We start from the raw sequence: 14358 nt of genomic DNA on the forward strand, positions 1-14358 counted from the left end.
GCCTGGGCACAGGCCGCTCGCTTCTTCACCCCGGGAGGCACTCGGCAACCTCGCTCGCTACGGCCCACCTTCTGCTCTCTGCCATTGGGCGGCAGCGAAACTTGCGTGGTTGCGGTTGGCTAGGAGAGACGTCGCTCCGCGCAGGGAGGGGAAAGAACCCGATAGGCACTTGGACACCGCTGGGCTGGAGACCAAAGTCTTTCTCCTTGCTTGAGCGCCTTCGGATGGGCTGCTGGTATTTCGTTTCAGGGCAGCAGCTGAGGGAGGCGGCGGCGGCAAAGCGGTGGGTCCCGCGGAAGGCTCGGCGGAGGCGGCGGCGGCAGCAGCAGCAGCAGCAGCAGCTGGAGGAGGAGAGGCGAGTGGGAGCCGGCGAGGGAAAGGGCGACGCGAGGGGGTGCGAGAACTTTGTTTAGAGGGCGAGGCTGCTGGCTCCCGGAGGAGACGCGCCGAGGGGCTGCTGGAGACTGAGGTTCGACGGCGCCTCGCCCAGGTCTCTTGGGAGTGGGTCGCCTGCGTAGCGCTCGCTCTCCGGGAGGAGGCGACAACAGCAATCGCAGCTCCCGAGAGCTCCTCGTGCGCCGCCGGACGCGCCGGAGACTAGCCGAGCGCGAGCCGGGCTCCATCCCTTCTCCCCGCGCGAGGCGGGCGATGCTTCGAGGGACCGCTGGACGGGGCCACTGACTTAATCGAGGCTTCGGAGAAGAGCAGCCGCGGGGCGGAGGGAGAGGAGGCGAACGCGCCGCCGCTTGCTGCTCTCTCTTCCCCGACCCTTGCTGCTGGAGATGATGCCCGCCCCAGGATTACTTTGAAGTGTTACCTTCAGCCCTTCTTTTCTGTGGAGGTGAGCTGGGGGACCTGCCCCATCAACTCCGAGGACCGGCAGGCTCTGGCGTGGGACGCGTTGCCTAGTGCCGCGCCTAACCCCGTCGGTCCCCCATTCTCTGTGGGAAGACAATAGTCCTGCAATCCCAACTCCGGAGTCTTCTCTCGCGGTGTAGAAAGAAAAACCCGTGTGGATAATGTCAGCCTCAAGCAGATTCAAAAAGGACAAAGAGATCGTAGCCGAGTACGAAAGTCAAGTGAAAGGTAAAAAGGCTGGGGCGGGGCGGGATGCCTGTAGTTTATTTCCCTGTCTCCCCCCGTCGCTACCATCACCTGTTTGGTTGTGCCTCCCTGCCCGCTTCGTGCCGAGGACAGAGTACAAATCCGTCCTTCCGGATTAATCAGCCTGAAAAAGATAGCTCCGGTACGGTCTGTGTACACAAATACTAGCCTGGATTATAATCTTGGCACTCTTGAGATAAATTGCATTGATTGAAAACGTGGACAGAAAATCTACGTTCGTATCACTCAAGCTGTTGATGGATCGTGGTAGGACGAATTGCTGTTGATGTGGGCAACTGTGTCATGGGGTTCAATTAAACCATTTTAGGTGATAAGTGCTCCAACTTCCAGGAGAGACTCATCCCGGAGTCATCCAGTTCATCAGTCAGTCTCAGAGGAAAAGGGGTGGGTGGGACACTGGCAAATGACCCTTTATAGATTTACCAGCCAACTTTACAACTGTTCCTGAGCAGGAAGGCTGGAAGAGAGGTCTAATTTTTTTGATAGTTCTTTATGCACTTATAACAACATGATCACAGTTGCTGTGCTTAATTTCCCTTTCTTTGAGCTATGTGCATGAACTTGTCTACTTGCCCCTATTTTTATTAAATTCTGTTGGATATTGATTTGGTGAAGGGAAGGTTGTAACTGGTTCACATCTCCCATATATATTCAATGAATGTTTGAGAGTATTCACTTTTCATTCAATCCATCAGGGCTGTTCAAAGTTCTTCTAAAATCAAGCCTGTTAGAGTCAAAGAGAAGCACTGTACTTTGTCTATTTCATGTGTTTTTCTTCAGTTATTACTTTTTTTTCCATATCCTGAAGATGTGTTATAAAAATTATATTTGAAGAACTCTACTTTTCATTCTATTTTCTGGGTAGCAGCTGTTCTTCCATACACTGTGGCAGTTTCAAGTAAAAGTCTATTGGAAATAATCAAAATCTTCCATCTTCTTATATGGAGTTCACGGAATGGGAAAAATAGAAACACATGCAGTAATCACTTTTTAAAATAAAATATGTATGACTTGGTTTACTCACAAAATATATTTAATATATACAGTTGGAAAAGTCATTCATTTACAAATGGAACTACAAGCTGTGGAACTCTAAGGACCTTATCTCCAGTTTTGTTTGTTTAGAAATAAAAAAGTTAACGTTAAAAACCAAATAAACTATCAGTATTGTAGTAAACACATTGTGTTTTCTGCACTTTGTCCTCTACTGTATCAAATGGCTACAGAAAGCTCATTTTCAGAAAAAAGGTAGAAAAAGTGGTGGTGATGAGAAGTTCAGACTACGTGAGTTGTCACATGAACTCTTGTTTAACTGGTTTTATTTCTCAACCTGTAATATTATTAGCAATTTCTGTTGCTTTTGAATGTAGCTGTTATTAAGTAAGCTTTTCTACCCTTTCATATATTAGTTTAGTTCTTAATTTGGTATATTTTTGACTACTTTGTATTGCATTCAGTTCATAGCAAGACATACTTCATAAACCCTTTTTCCCCCCTTTCTGGCTTTCATGTCTCTGTTAAAGGATCCAAGATGGTGGGCATTTTGAATTTCTATAACACAGTTAATCCAAAATCTTAATATATAGTATGTTGGTAGAGAATTACAATGGTGCAGTAGAGGCTCCTGTTATCCAAGGTTTTTAATTCAAATTGGGATCACAATAACATGTTTTATTAAGAACTTTGCTCTGTTCTTTCAGTCTATGCCATCTCATTCTGTTCACTCCGCCTCTTTTCCGCTATAATTCCCTCACTAATACAGACTTCTAATTCAAAACATAAATCACGTATGACACACATATCCTCTTTTTATAACGTTAACAAACCTGCAAGATTCCATTAAAAACTTGTGATGAAATACAGAGAACTCCCTAGCAGCCTTTTATGTATTCTTTTAAACTCCTGCTTTCTTTGTAATAATATCACTGAATGATTTGTCTTCCTTTGTCTTCCTTTGTTAAGATTTGTTTTTTAATTTATTTTATTCAGTAAAACTAAAACAAAATCCTTTTTAGATGGATTGTTTGCTTGATTAGTCTCAGGCGATTATAACATGTTTCCTTTCTAATTTAACTGAATTTCCTGAAATGTCACTGAATTATCTTAGCCTCAAATACTGGGACACCCCTTTTTTCATTTTACAGAGCTGCTTGCCCTCCACCAAATCTTTTGTTGGAAGATATGTTCTTTGGCACCCTTTTAAAGAACATAGTGGTTGCTTCTCTGCTGTTTCCTCTGGACACAGTTAGAAATGCCTACTTTGACAGGATGAGTTGTAGAAAACCTTGTAAGTTGTTGCTAATGAGTCAGTTTTATGGAGGCTTTATATCTTTTCATCAGTTCAAATGGTGATCTTTCTGTAGTAGAATGAGGAGTAGTTTAATAGGCAATAGAGTTTCATGAATTAGTGTTGGAACAAGGCTAATCATAAACTATTACATTTCTCTTCATTCTTTCTACCAATCCTTTGAATGATATAAAGAAATAGTTTTGTGTTTTACCTCATTATGACAGAAGAATTTTTCCATTTCAAATGAAGTAAGCTGTATCTTATCAGTTGGTATTTTATTAGGAAAATCCTCTCTTCGAAAAAAAAAAAAAGCAAGCATGAAATGAACTGAATTGCTTTGTTTATAGGCCATTTGGAATAATACTCTACCCTTATTTGTTTGTCTAAAGTCCATTAGGCCTAAAGCAAGATTCTCCTGTGTACCATTACAATATTCTACTGGATTTAATGGGATATCAAATGTTTCTGAGATCACCTCTTGAGGTGTAGGTCAGATAGTTCTTAATTGCTTCCTTAATGTGCTTGTCCATTTCTGGTCATCAGTAGTTTTTCTGGCTCACTGTTTAGTCAAATTAACTACTCTTGCTTGTAAAGAGGCTGGTAGTATTAAGTGATATTTCTGTAGCACCCAGTCATTACAATTGGACAGTTGATGTAACTGTATCATATATGTTCACAATTACTATATAGCATAAAAATCTTTTGAGATATTGTCCAATATCAACAAATATGTGATCACTCTTCAAGAGTGCTATCTGTTCTGAAGGCAAGATGAATTACTGCTTCATCCATATCTTCCATAACGTTTGTAGAAACAGATTGTCAGATATTGCAATTATCAGAAAGGTATTAAGGTTGGAAATCAAAGTTCATTCATTTGCTAATCCATCTGGCTATCTTTGGAATTGTACAATTCAATCCCTGTATTTTGAATAATTTATTATTTACACAGTTTTTATCCTGCCCATTTGCAAGATTCTGGGTGACTGACAAAATTTGTAAAACCATGATATAATAACAGCCAATAGAAACCACTAGAAGTTACTCATTATAAATAACATTAAAAAGGAATTAAAAGTAAAATTAACTAGATGATCTCGGAGGAACCTTCCGTCCCTTATGTACTGTAATTCTAAACTAAAACAAAAAAGCACAGAACACAAATAGCCAATAGCCCAGTATGATGGTGCTTGAGCCTCAAACACATGGTGGAAGAACACCTGTCTTCATCACGTTTTCTAACTATTAAGAGCTTTGGAGGCAACTGGGCTTTGTGGAACAATCTGTTTTGCAATGGAAAAGGCCTGCTTCTAGATCATCAGTCTCCTCACATTCCAAGTCAGGAAATCTGAATCTTCCCTTCCCAGATCAGACACACAGGATAGGGCAGATTCTATTCAGAGAAGGTGATCTTGCAGATAACTTGGATCCAAACCATGAAAAGCTTTATAGGTCATAACTATCACTTTGAATTGTTCTGGAAACATATTGGGAATCAATGCAGCTCCCACAATACAGGTGTTGGTATGAGCAAAGCATCCTTTAGCCACAGTCTCGACCTGCTGATCAAACAGAAGGAGAATCCTAGAGAACTCCCAAGTTGTGGACCTGCTTCTTTGTGGGGAATGTGATCCCATCCATAACTATTATTGAAGTCAACAATAAACCAGTTGGTTTCTGGACAAACAACAACTTCATTTTATTAGATTCAGTTTAGCTTGTTTCATCCCATCTAGTTCCTCAGAACTTCCAGACATGGTAGAAAGGTATCCAGGGTATCTCTTGCTTGACTATAGACCTAGAGCTTCACCTGCATACTGATAATACCTCACCCTAAACTGACAGATGATATTTTCCAGTAGTTTCACTTAGATGTTGAACAACATGGGGAGAAAGCCAAGATCTGGAGCACCTCATAAGTAGTGGCCAAGGTTGCTCAGGTGTTCATTCCCTATCATTGGAACTACTCACTAAGGAAGGAGTAGAGCCACTGTAAAGTTGTAGCCCCAATACTCAAACACTTGCAGACAGTCCAGAGAGATAGTGTGTTTGGTGGTATCACTGCTAAGAGAACTAGTAGACCCATGATGGCTGCAGTTCCTTCATCCAGGTCATCCATAAAAGCAACCATTTCAGTTTCTATCCACACCCAGGCCTGAAATCTGACTGAGAGGGAGCAAAATAATTTGCTTCATCCAGAATTTTGTGCAAGTGGTATCACATTGTCTTCTCCAAAATCTTTCCTAGAAAGGAAAGGTTGGTGATTGGGCTGAAGTTTGCCAACATGGCTGAATCAAAGAATGGCATCTTTATGAATGTATGAGTCACTGCTTTTCAGGGCAGTAGGTATTAGCTCCTCCTTTAACAAAGCATTAACCACCTCTTGAAACTTCAAATGCAGGTACTTAAATCCAGTCACCTGTGGAGCGGGGTATCTGATAACCACCAGGTCTGTTGTATGATATTCATAATCCTGCCTTCCCAGCCTCCAAATTATAGCTGCTGGTGCACCTATCACTCTGTTGGGAGATTTCAAATAGGACTTATCTGCCATGCTCTGCCAATTAGGACATGGTTATACATGCCAGCTCTATTTATCTCTCTCAAGCAGGGTTGACAAGGAGTAAGATCTTATTACACAAGGAGCTGGCATTCACTAACAGCAGCCTGAGGCTAAGGTACCTAGCAATCTAACAACCAGAATATAGAAGCAAGGCAGCTGGATAAAAGAAGAGAACCAGCAACAAATTACTGATCTCTCCTAGAACAGATTACCTAAGTTGTATCTCACTCTGTCCATCACAGTATAGTTCTCCCCTGCATTCCTGATGTTCTCATGATCTGCTTCAGCTAACAGTTGAGGTCCTTAACAGTTCCTCAAATGCTATCTATAAAGGTTTACTTGGCCATCTGGCCAAAGGCCATTTCTGCTGGTGGCTATCTCAACCACTAAAATGACAACATAGCCACCACTTAGCATTCCTCATACTCTTTGGGCTCCCGCTTCCATCAGGGCTTCATAAGCTGAGAAAATATTTTCTATTCTGACTCTGGGGCTCCTATTCAGCCACTCTTTGAGTCTCACACAATACCCGATCTAACAGCAGGCAAAAACATGGGAGAAACCATAGTAGGTCCTGGGCAGTGATGGCCTGCAACTATTCTGCATTTCCAAATAAATCCTTTATGTAGCCAAAGACTATAACTGCAGCAATGATGGTGAAGACAAGTTTCCAACCAGCACTGTACTGAACTGTTCTTCCTCCTTATGCTTCCCTGACTTCCAGTGGCAACAACTGCGATAGCTTCTCCCTCCCACGTGACTGCAGTGATACAGTAGTGATAGCAACAGCTGCCCTGCCTTTCAACAAGGGTGGAGAAAGAGGCACCAGCACTCTTACTTCCACCAAAGCATCTGTCATTGGCTAGGGACTCTTGGCCTGCTCTAACTCTCATTCATCCTTTAGCCCTTCTTTTGCTTCTCACTTCTTCTACCCATCTTTCCATTTCTTTTCTTCCTTTTCCATGTTTCTCCATATTCCTGCCCTTTCTACAGGCTTCCATCTTGGTCTCAGTCTTGTTTCTTTCTGCTTTCTGTTCCTCCACACACTTGACTCTTTCCCATTCCATCTTGTACACATTCCTTTCCACCTTATTGATGTCCTTTTGCCATGTTCCTCTGAATCCCTTGCTTCCTGCAAACTGCCTCTTTCTCACCTCCATCTTCCTTCTTTGTTCCATTCCTTCACATACCTTCCTTCTCCATTCATCTGTCTCCTGATGTTCAGAGAGTTCAGCAAGACTTCCAGATAATTATTGTGACTCCAAGCCATAGTATTGTTCCTTATTAATTTCTCTACCCTACTTCAATACATGTGTGGGAAATGTCAAGGTCAGCAAGTTGTTATTGACTTGCTGAGTGTGATAGTAATATGGAAATAAGTTTATGATCAGAGTGAATTTTCTACCACGCAAATAGGTTCTAAAGTGTCACATAGTCCCAAAGCATATTAACAACTCTTTCAAGTGCTGTTTTTGTCAATGTCCCTGATAGCACTAGATGCTGAAAAATACAGATTTTCTGTCTCTTTTGTGTCAATATAGCACAAGAATGTTCAGAATTCTCCATGGTTAGTTATTTGCCTGATGGTGTCAAGAGGAATGAAGAAAAAATTTAGCAGTTGTTAATTAATTTAGAAATTATTTCAAAATCACTATTTATTATGATATGATATGCTTCATGCAAGGTTATTTCCACTTTATACTTCAAAAGGAGGCTCAGTGGAGTTATCTTAATGGCAATATATTTAACAAAACTTGAATAATATAAAGTCTAGAAAGGATAAAAGGCATCTGTATTACATGGTTTTGGCAACTCTCAAATAGCTTTCACTAGGTCATTTTAGGTTGTATATGTTTCTGAAATATTGTCTTCAGTTATAACCTATGGAGCTACAGTATTTGAATTTGTATACTTTTCTAATTGTACTCATTTAGTTATACGATGTAAGCCCTGCTTATGATCACTGGTAAGCGATCAGTGGTGAATACTTTCATCATTTCCATGAGGATGACCACTTCAGATGGCTTCCACTTTTTCAACAGCAAAAATTGCAATGTCATCTGCATATATGAAGTTGACGATGTTTCTGACCAAATCAATTCCATGTGAAGACATTTCTCAGGATGGTACCTCAGATGGTATCTTTTGCAATGGAGACAGGATGTGTCCTTGGCATTCCCCAGTGCAGACTGGGAGCCTCTGATAACTCACCTTCAATTCAAAAACCTCAGCTCCATAATATAGGAAAAGATCACCTCAGTGGGTAAAATGAAAAGAACGAATTGGTACCGCCACCACAGCTTTTGACTCATTCATCTAGTGCTTATGGGGGAATCCTAACATTACCATAATGCACCAAATGCAAATGTTTAGTTACTGATACTTCTAGTGCTGTCATATGGGGCTAAACCTGGGCTATAGCCAGAGATCTGAAAATGGGAAAGCTTCCAAATGTGCTGTCTTAGATCCTTGGCATGACATTGATGGACTGCATAAGAAATGAGAACCATCTGCCAGCAATGTAGAGGATCCTTAGTAGAATCCTTGGCATGACATTGATGGAGTAAGAAATGAAACCAGCTGTCAGCAATGCTGACCAGCCAACAGTAATCAATTAAATAAAAAAACCAGTGGCTGAGATGATTTGGGCATATTTTCAGAATGATCTAGTTTGCTCCCTACACAAGTACTCTGGAGAAATGATTCTGTGGATAAAAAGATCAGGACAGGGCATCAAGGAAAACCTGACTGAGGCAAATTGAAACTGATCTAGTCCATGGTAAACTGGATTTGAATCAAGGTAAAATCACAGCAATAGACAAAGCACTTTGACAAGGACAGTGGCTTTGTAGCCCTCACAGCAGCACATTGGTTGTAAAACTGTACTCAGCCAGTTGTGTGCTAGGGAGATCTAGTAGTAATAGTTGTAGTAAATCTGTAACCAAATTTGTGCAACGCTGATACTTCTGTGTGCCAGTACTGGGTGCATGTTGTCAAAAACTTCTTCATACATACATACTTCAGAAAGCATCATGATCAATGGATGGTCTTATCATACATTAGAACATAATACCGGAAGTATGGTAATTTATTGTTATAATTAATGTCTCCTGCACATACACAGTTACATTTTTAAAACATAAATTTGATTTTTGAACTCTGTTTCTATTTTCCTACAAATTTTGACTATCCTATTACTTCTGGAACATTCTGTACACTCTTCCATTTGATTTCTAATCAGCAAAATGGGAGAGTCCCATTCTGAAGAATCTGTAGGTTCTATTATGTCATCACTGTACTTTAAAAAGCTCATTCCTAAGCAGCTATCATATACTATGGATACATTCCTCCACTTACATTAGATATAGCATTATCTTTAACTTATGTCTGATGTCTAAAATGTGTTTCCATTCCCAGCAATCACATCTGCAGATGGGGAGCTGGTCAAGTTCAGTATGGAGTTTATGCTGTTTGGTTCCAAAATGATCCAAAGATCTCTCTGATTATTCCATACCAATAGTGGAGCTCTTTTCTGTGCAAGATCCATTTTTCTTTTGACAGCATATTCTTTATATCCTAAAAGTGCACTGTAATAGCCTTTAGTGCCCATATTCTTATGGTTTAATATCAAGTGTATAGAAAGCTTGACTCAGTGCAGAAAAATGTTTTCAGTAAAGATGCAGAAACAATTGCATAAGGACAAGATAATCAGCATATAGTTGAACTTCTTGACTGAGATTATTGCCTGATATATTGGAGAAAGCAGACAATATTCTGAGACACTCAAGGGAGAGTATTATCTTTATCAATACTGGAAGTTGTATCTGTGAGAGCTTAGACTGTAGGTTTGCAAACTTTGACAGCGTGTTTTCTTTTCCTACATCATTACATGTAACATTGTGTGGCAAACAGTGATATAGTCTTGTTACATAATGCATTTGTTTGGCATTGATAGTAAAGGAGAGGATTTAAGTTGGGCAGCTTTGGAGAAGTTCACTTGACTCTCAGAAGGTAATGGGCAGTAAGGGTGGTAGAGGAAGAGCCTGGCTATTTCATTAGTTTGCCGAAAGTTAAACCCATTTCAATAGTAGTTTCTCACACAGTTGGAGGCAATTTGTTTCCATCAGTAAAATTCCCAAGTGGCACCCAAAGCTCTGACATAGCGGTTAGCAGGTTCGTCTGGCAACTGAGATACAAAATAAAACGTGGAGTGTTCAGCAGTGACCTTCAAGTTCTAAAACGCTCATATGAACTTCTGTAGCCAGTTCATATGGATCAGTTTCCACTTCTATTTGAAAGGAGAAAAGAAATGATTCTTTGTTTTTTTTAGAGCCCAAGCAGTGAAAGAATAGTATTTTTATTACAGGGAACATACCTGCTGTAAATAAGGTAAATAATAAGACTTCCAATGCTTCCAAGAAATTGGAGGCTCTTTTGGAATAGAATGGAGGAGGAAGAGGTGTTTGAGTCAAGAGGTGCCAAGGAACTAAACTTAACCAAAGAAAAAGACAAGCAAGTAGACTGTATCTAATGCAGGGCAAATAACACCAAGTTAGGTAATATAGCCCAGAACAGCAAGGCAAACTATTCAACAAAATCATACTCAGATCTTGTCAGCATAAATTACAGGACCCTACTATCTTGTTGCCATCTGTATGTGTATAATCCCCTTGCTCTTCCATTTTAATTCAAGATCCTAGTAAAGTCCTATTTATTCCATAGGAATATGAGTTTTTTCCCCTCACCAAACAATGAGTGAATTGAGGGTGGGGCTTGTCTTAGGTTTACCTAGAATGAGATGCTGTTGAAAATGAGTGATTGTAGCTATTTGTATCTCAGATCCAAACAGAAACATCTCTCTAATAGACATGTTTTATTACAAACTTTATTTTATCAATTCCATCAGTTTCTTTCTCTTCTCCTTATCCTCTTCATTAGTTCCCGTTTGTTCAGTTTATCAAAAAAAAAAATGTTTTTTTTTTAATATTTGTGGTGGCAATTGCCTATTTTTAGATTTCTAACATGGAATTGCAGTGAGAAAACACCTCACTATACAGTATTAGCTGTACCAGTAGCTATGAATGAGTTTGAAACATAGGAGTAACCTTTCACTTCTTTCCAGGACTATCTTTTTCCTATACAGGTAAATACATATTAAAAGATGTGGAAATGAATGCAGACTGGTGCTGTTAAAGGTCCTAATTGCATTACCAAGCCACCTCTATTACTTCTGTGTATCTACCCCCACAAAGTTTTTTCTACCAAGACTCTGCTGAAATAGGCCTCTGTATTTATTGCAGCATTTTCAGAACCACCCCACTGATGCCCAATCACTATTTCAGCAATTTTTAGAGAAATGGGTCATGCATTGTTAGGGGAGATAAAATGAGTCCTGCAGATCTAATCTGTTAGCAGCTACCATGTTGGTTATAAAGGCATTTGGTAGAAAAACAAAATCTACCACCAAAAACTTCATTTTTTATTTATAGCATCCATTTTTGTGTGTGTGACAGAGTAAGGCATTCTGGTAAAAGCAAAATAGCAGCTGTCTGATTTAATCAGGAATCAGTGAGTTACTTCCCTTTAAAATGTTTATCCTATCCTCAATATGCAGGAGAGGGAAAGTCACTGTATCTTCTCTTTTGACTCAAGCCTCACACTGAGTTTGGGCTGAACTCCTAAAATTTAATGGAACCTTACAAGATAAGTTCTAGTTTCAGCTATAGAACTAGTGATTAGCCAGGAACTGAATTAATTCACTGTAGTTAAAGGTGGTATACTCCTGGGTACAAGAATCTAGGCCAGATATCTTTGCCTGTTTATACGAGTCAGGCCCCAAAGGCCAATCACAGTGTTTTATTAATTAATACTTTTTTAAGAGATGTTACTATACTTATGAATGTTCAAAGGTCATGCTTCAAATGAGTACAGAAGTGTTTAGAAGAAAATGGAAACCAGTTTGAACATTTAATGTAATTTATAGAATAAATTATCTATGGCAGGGTTCCTCAACCTCAGTAACTTTAAGATGGGTGGACTTCAACTCCCAGAATTCCCCAGCATGGCTGGCTGGGGAATTCTGGGAGTTGAAGTCCACCCATCTTAAAGTTGCTGAGGTTGAGGAACCCTGCTCTATGGGGCCTGTCTTTTGATACACCTTGTATATTTGCAAGCTTTCTGGAAGTATTGGACAGGCTGCTGTAGCAATAAATACAAATTGGCTATCAATTTGTGTTTGTTATGATATTGTTGTGTTTTTGACATTGTGTTTTTCATGTTTGTTAGTTGCCCAGAGTCATGATGTTGATACAGGCAGCCATATAAATTGAAATAAATAAATAAAGTAGGAAGCAGATCAACATTAGAGGCAAGACTTCCCCAATTTGATATAAAGAGTAGTAAAGGTTTGTATCAGAGGAAGAGGCATGGAAAAAATGAATAATGCTGGGAGTTGTAATTCTGCAACATCTGGGGGATCATGGATTATCCTCTGCTAGTCTAGAAAAAACATAATTAAGTTAATTTTCCTTATTTCTCATATCTTTCCCATTTTGAGTAAACTCTGAGATTTGAACTTTAAGTATGTGACACACAGAAACAACAGAGCATGTGCTTCTCCAGTTCTCTCCTCTATATTACAGAGACATTCGTACTAGCCTCATCTCACTATTACTGTATAAATATCCAGGGTGCACAGGACAATTCTACACCTCTCTGCTGCTTTTGGATAACAACCCTGCTACAACCTACAATGTTGCCAGGTTCTGTGCAGTGGTGCTTAAAATTCGTCAAATGATGACCTGTACCATAAACTAGATTTAATGAGCATCTAGTTTGCCATACTAGAGTGCTCTGTAATTTGATAGATATAGTCTTCCACCTTTATGCTCCCCTACACCAATCTAATGGTCCTACCCCTCCTTTAAAGATGCTTTTAGACTCTTGTTTCTTATATATACTTTCTGTTTGTTAAAAAAAAAATCCCCCCTCACCCCTATGAGTAGTATGTGTCTTCCTCAATCTTGGGTCCTATACTAGAGGCCTGGGAGTTTGAGGGTTCTGTGCAGTATCTTAGCTGTTTCTAGCACTGCTGTCTTCTGATCCTTGTCTACTACCATGATGTCTGCTTGATTGGCCAGTACCTGCCTGTCTGTCTGGATCTGGAAGCCCTACAGGATCTTAGCCCTGTTATTCTCCACAACCTTCTGTGGAATCTCTCATCTGGACTTAGAGGGTCTAGTCCAAAGACTCTGCAGATGTTCCTGTACACAATCCCAGCTCCTTGGTTGTGCTGTTCACTGTATGCTGCTCCTGCCTGGATCTTACACCCTGCCATTATGGGTTTGATTGAGGCCTCTCTGTACAGTCTGCACTTTGGGTCCTATCAAGTGTGGTAGACCTCTGCTTCTATGGATCTGGTGCTTAGTGCCTGTTCTTGTGCTGCTTTGATCAGTGGCTCTGCTGTCTTTTAATCCAGCCCTTTCCAGCCACTGGTAGGATTTCCCAGTGTCAACCACCTTAGCTATCTCTCGATGGTACATCTCATGCAGGGTCTTGTCTTGCCGTGGTACTTCCTCTACTTGAACTTCCTCCCATGTTTGTGGTGCCTCAGGCATTCTCTCAGCAGCTTATCTTTGGTTGCCATCTTACTGATGTACTCCTGAATGCTCTGGATTTCATCCAGGACAGTGGCTTTGACACTCACCAGACCTCGCCCGTCCTCTTTCTGGTGGGTGTACTGTCTCTGGGTGTTGGACTTGGGGTGGAAACCTCCGTACATCGTGAGGAGCTTCAGGGTCTTCATATTGGCAGCCTCCATGTCCTCCTTAGGCCAGCTCACTATACTGGCAGGGTATCTGATGACTGGCAGGGCATACATGTTGATGGCATGGACCTTGTTGTTCCCATTGAGTTGGCTCTTTAGGAACTGATTTATCCTTTGGTGATACTTGGATGTTGCTGTCTTCCTTGCCTCCTCATCGTGGTTCCCATGTGACTGTGGGATACCAAGATACTTGTGGTTGGTCTGTATGTCTGCTATGTGACCCTATCAGTCTTAACTACCTTCCCTCTTTTTACTACTATCCGGCCACACTTCTCCAATCCCAATGACATTCCAATGTTCTCAAGTTGATCCGTGTCAGATGGATCAGTGAATTGATGTCTTGTTCGCTTTTAGCATACAGCTTGAGTGTAGAGGAGATGGCTGATGGTAGTTCCACTCTTGAACTTGTATCTGTATCCAGTCCTTGTGATTAGCCAGCTGAGGGGGTTCAGGTCTATGCAGAAGAGTAGCGGGGACAGTGCATCACCTTAGTATATGCTGGACTTGATGGCCACTTGTGTGAGCTGTCTTGACTTCCAGTGTTGTCTTCCACAG

General features: G+C 40.8%; 1 protein-coding gene across 2 annotated transcripts in view; it reads left to right on the forward strand.

The window, feature by feature from the left end:
* Positions 1-196: 196 nt before the first annotated feature.
* SRGAP1 (SLIT-ROBO Rho GTPase activating protein 1) overlaps positions 197-14358 on the forward strand; it is a 113396-nt gene continuing 99234 nt past the window's right edge. For both annotated transcript variants that reach the window (XM_088141777.1, XM_088141778.1), the window contains exon 1: positions 197-1086. In XM_088141777.1, the coding sequence (XP_087997903.1) occupies positions 1020-1086 (67 nt within the window). In that variant the 5' untranslated portion in view covers positions 197-1019. The remainder of the gene's footprint in view (positions 1087-14358) is intronic.

Source organism: Python bivittatus, unplaced genomic scaffold, assembly GCF_059951505.1.
Source record: "Python bivittatus isolate LINGU-HERP-01145 unplaced genomic scaffold, Pbiv_v1 ctg000330_np1212, whole genome shotgun sequence".
Lineage (NCBI taxonomy): Eukaryota > Metazoa > Chordata > Lepidosauria > Squamata > Pythonidae > Python > Python bivittatus.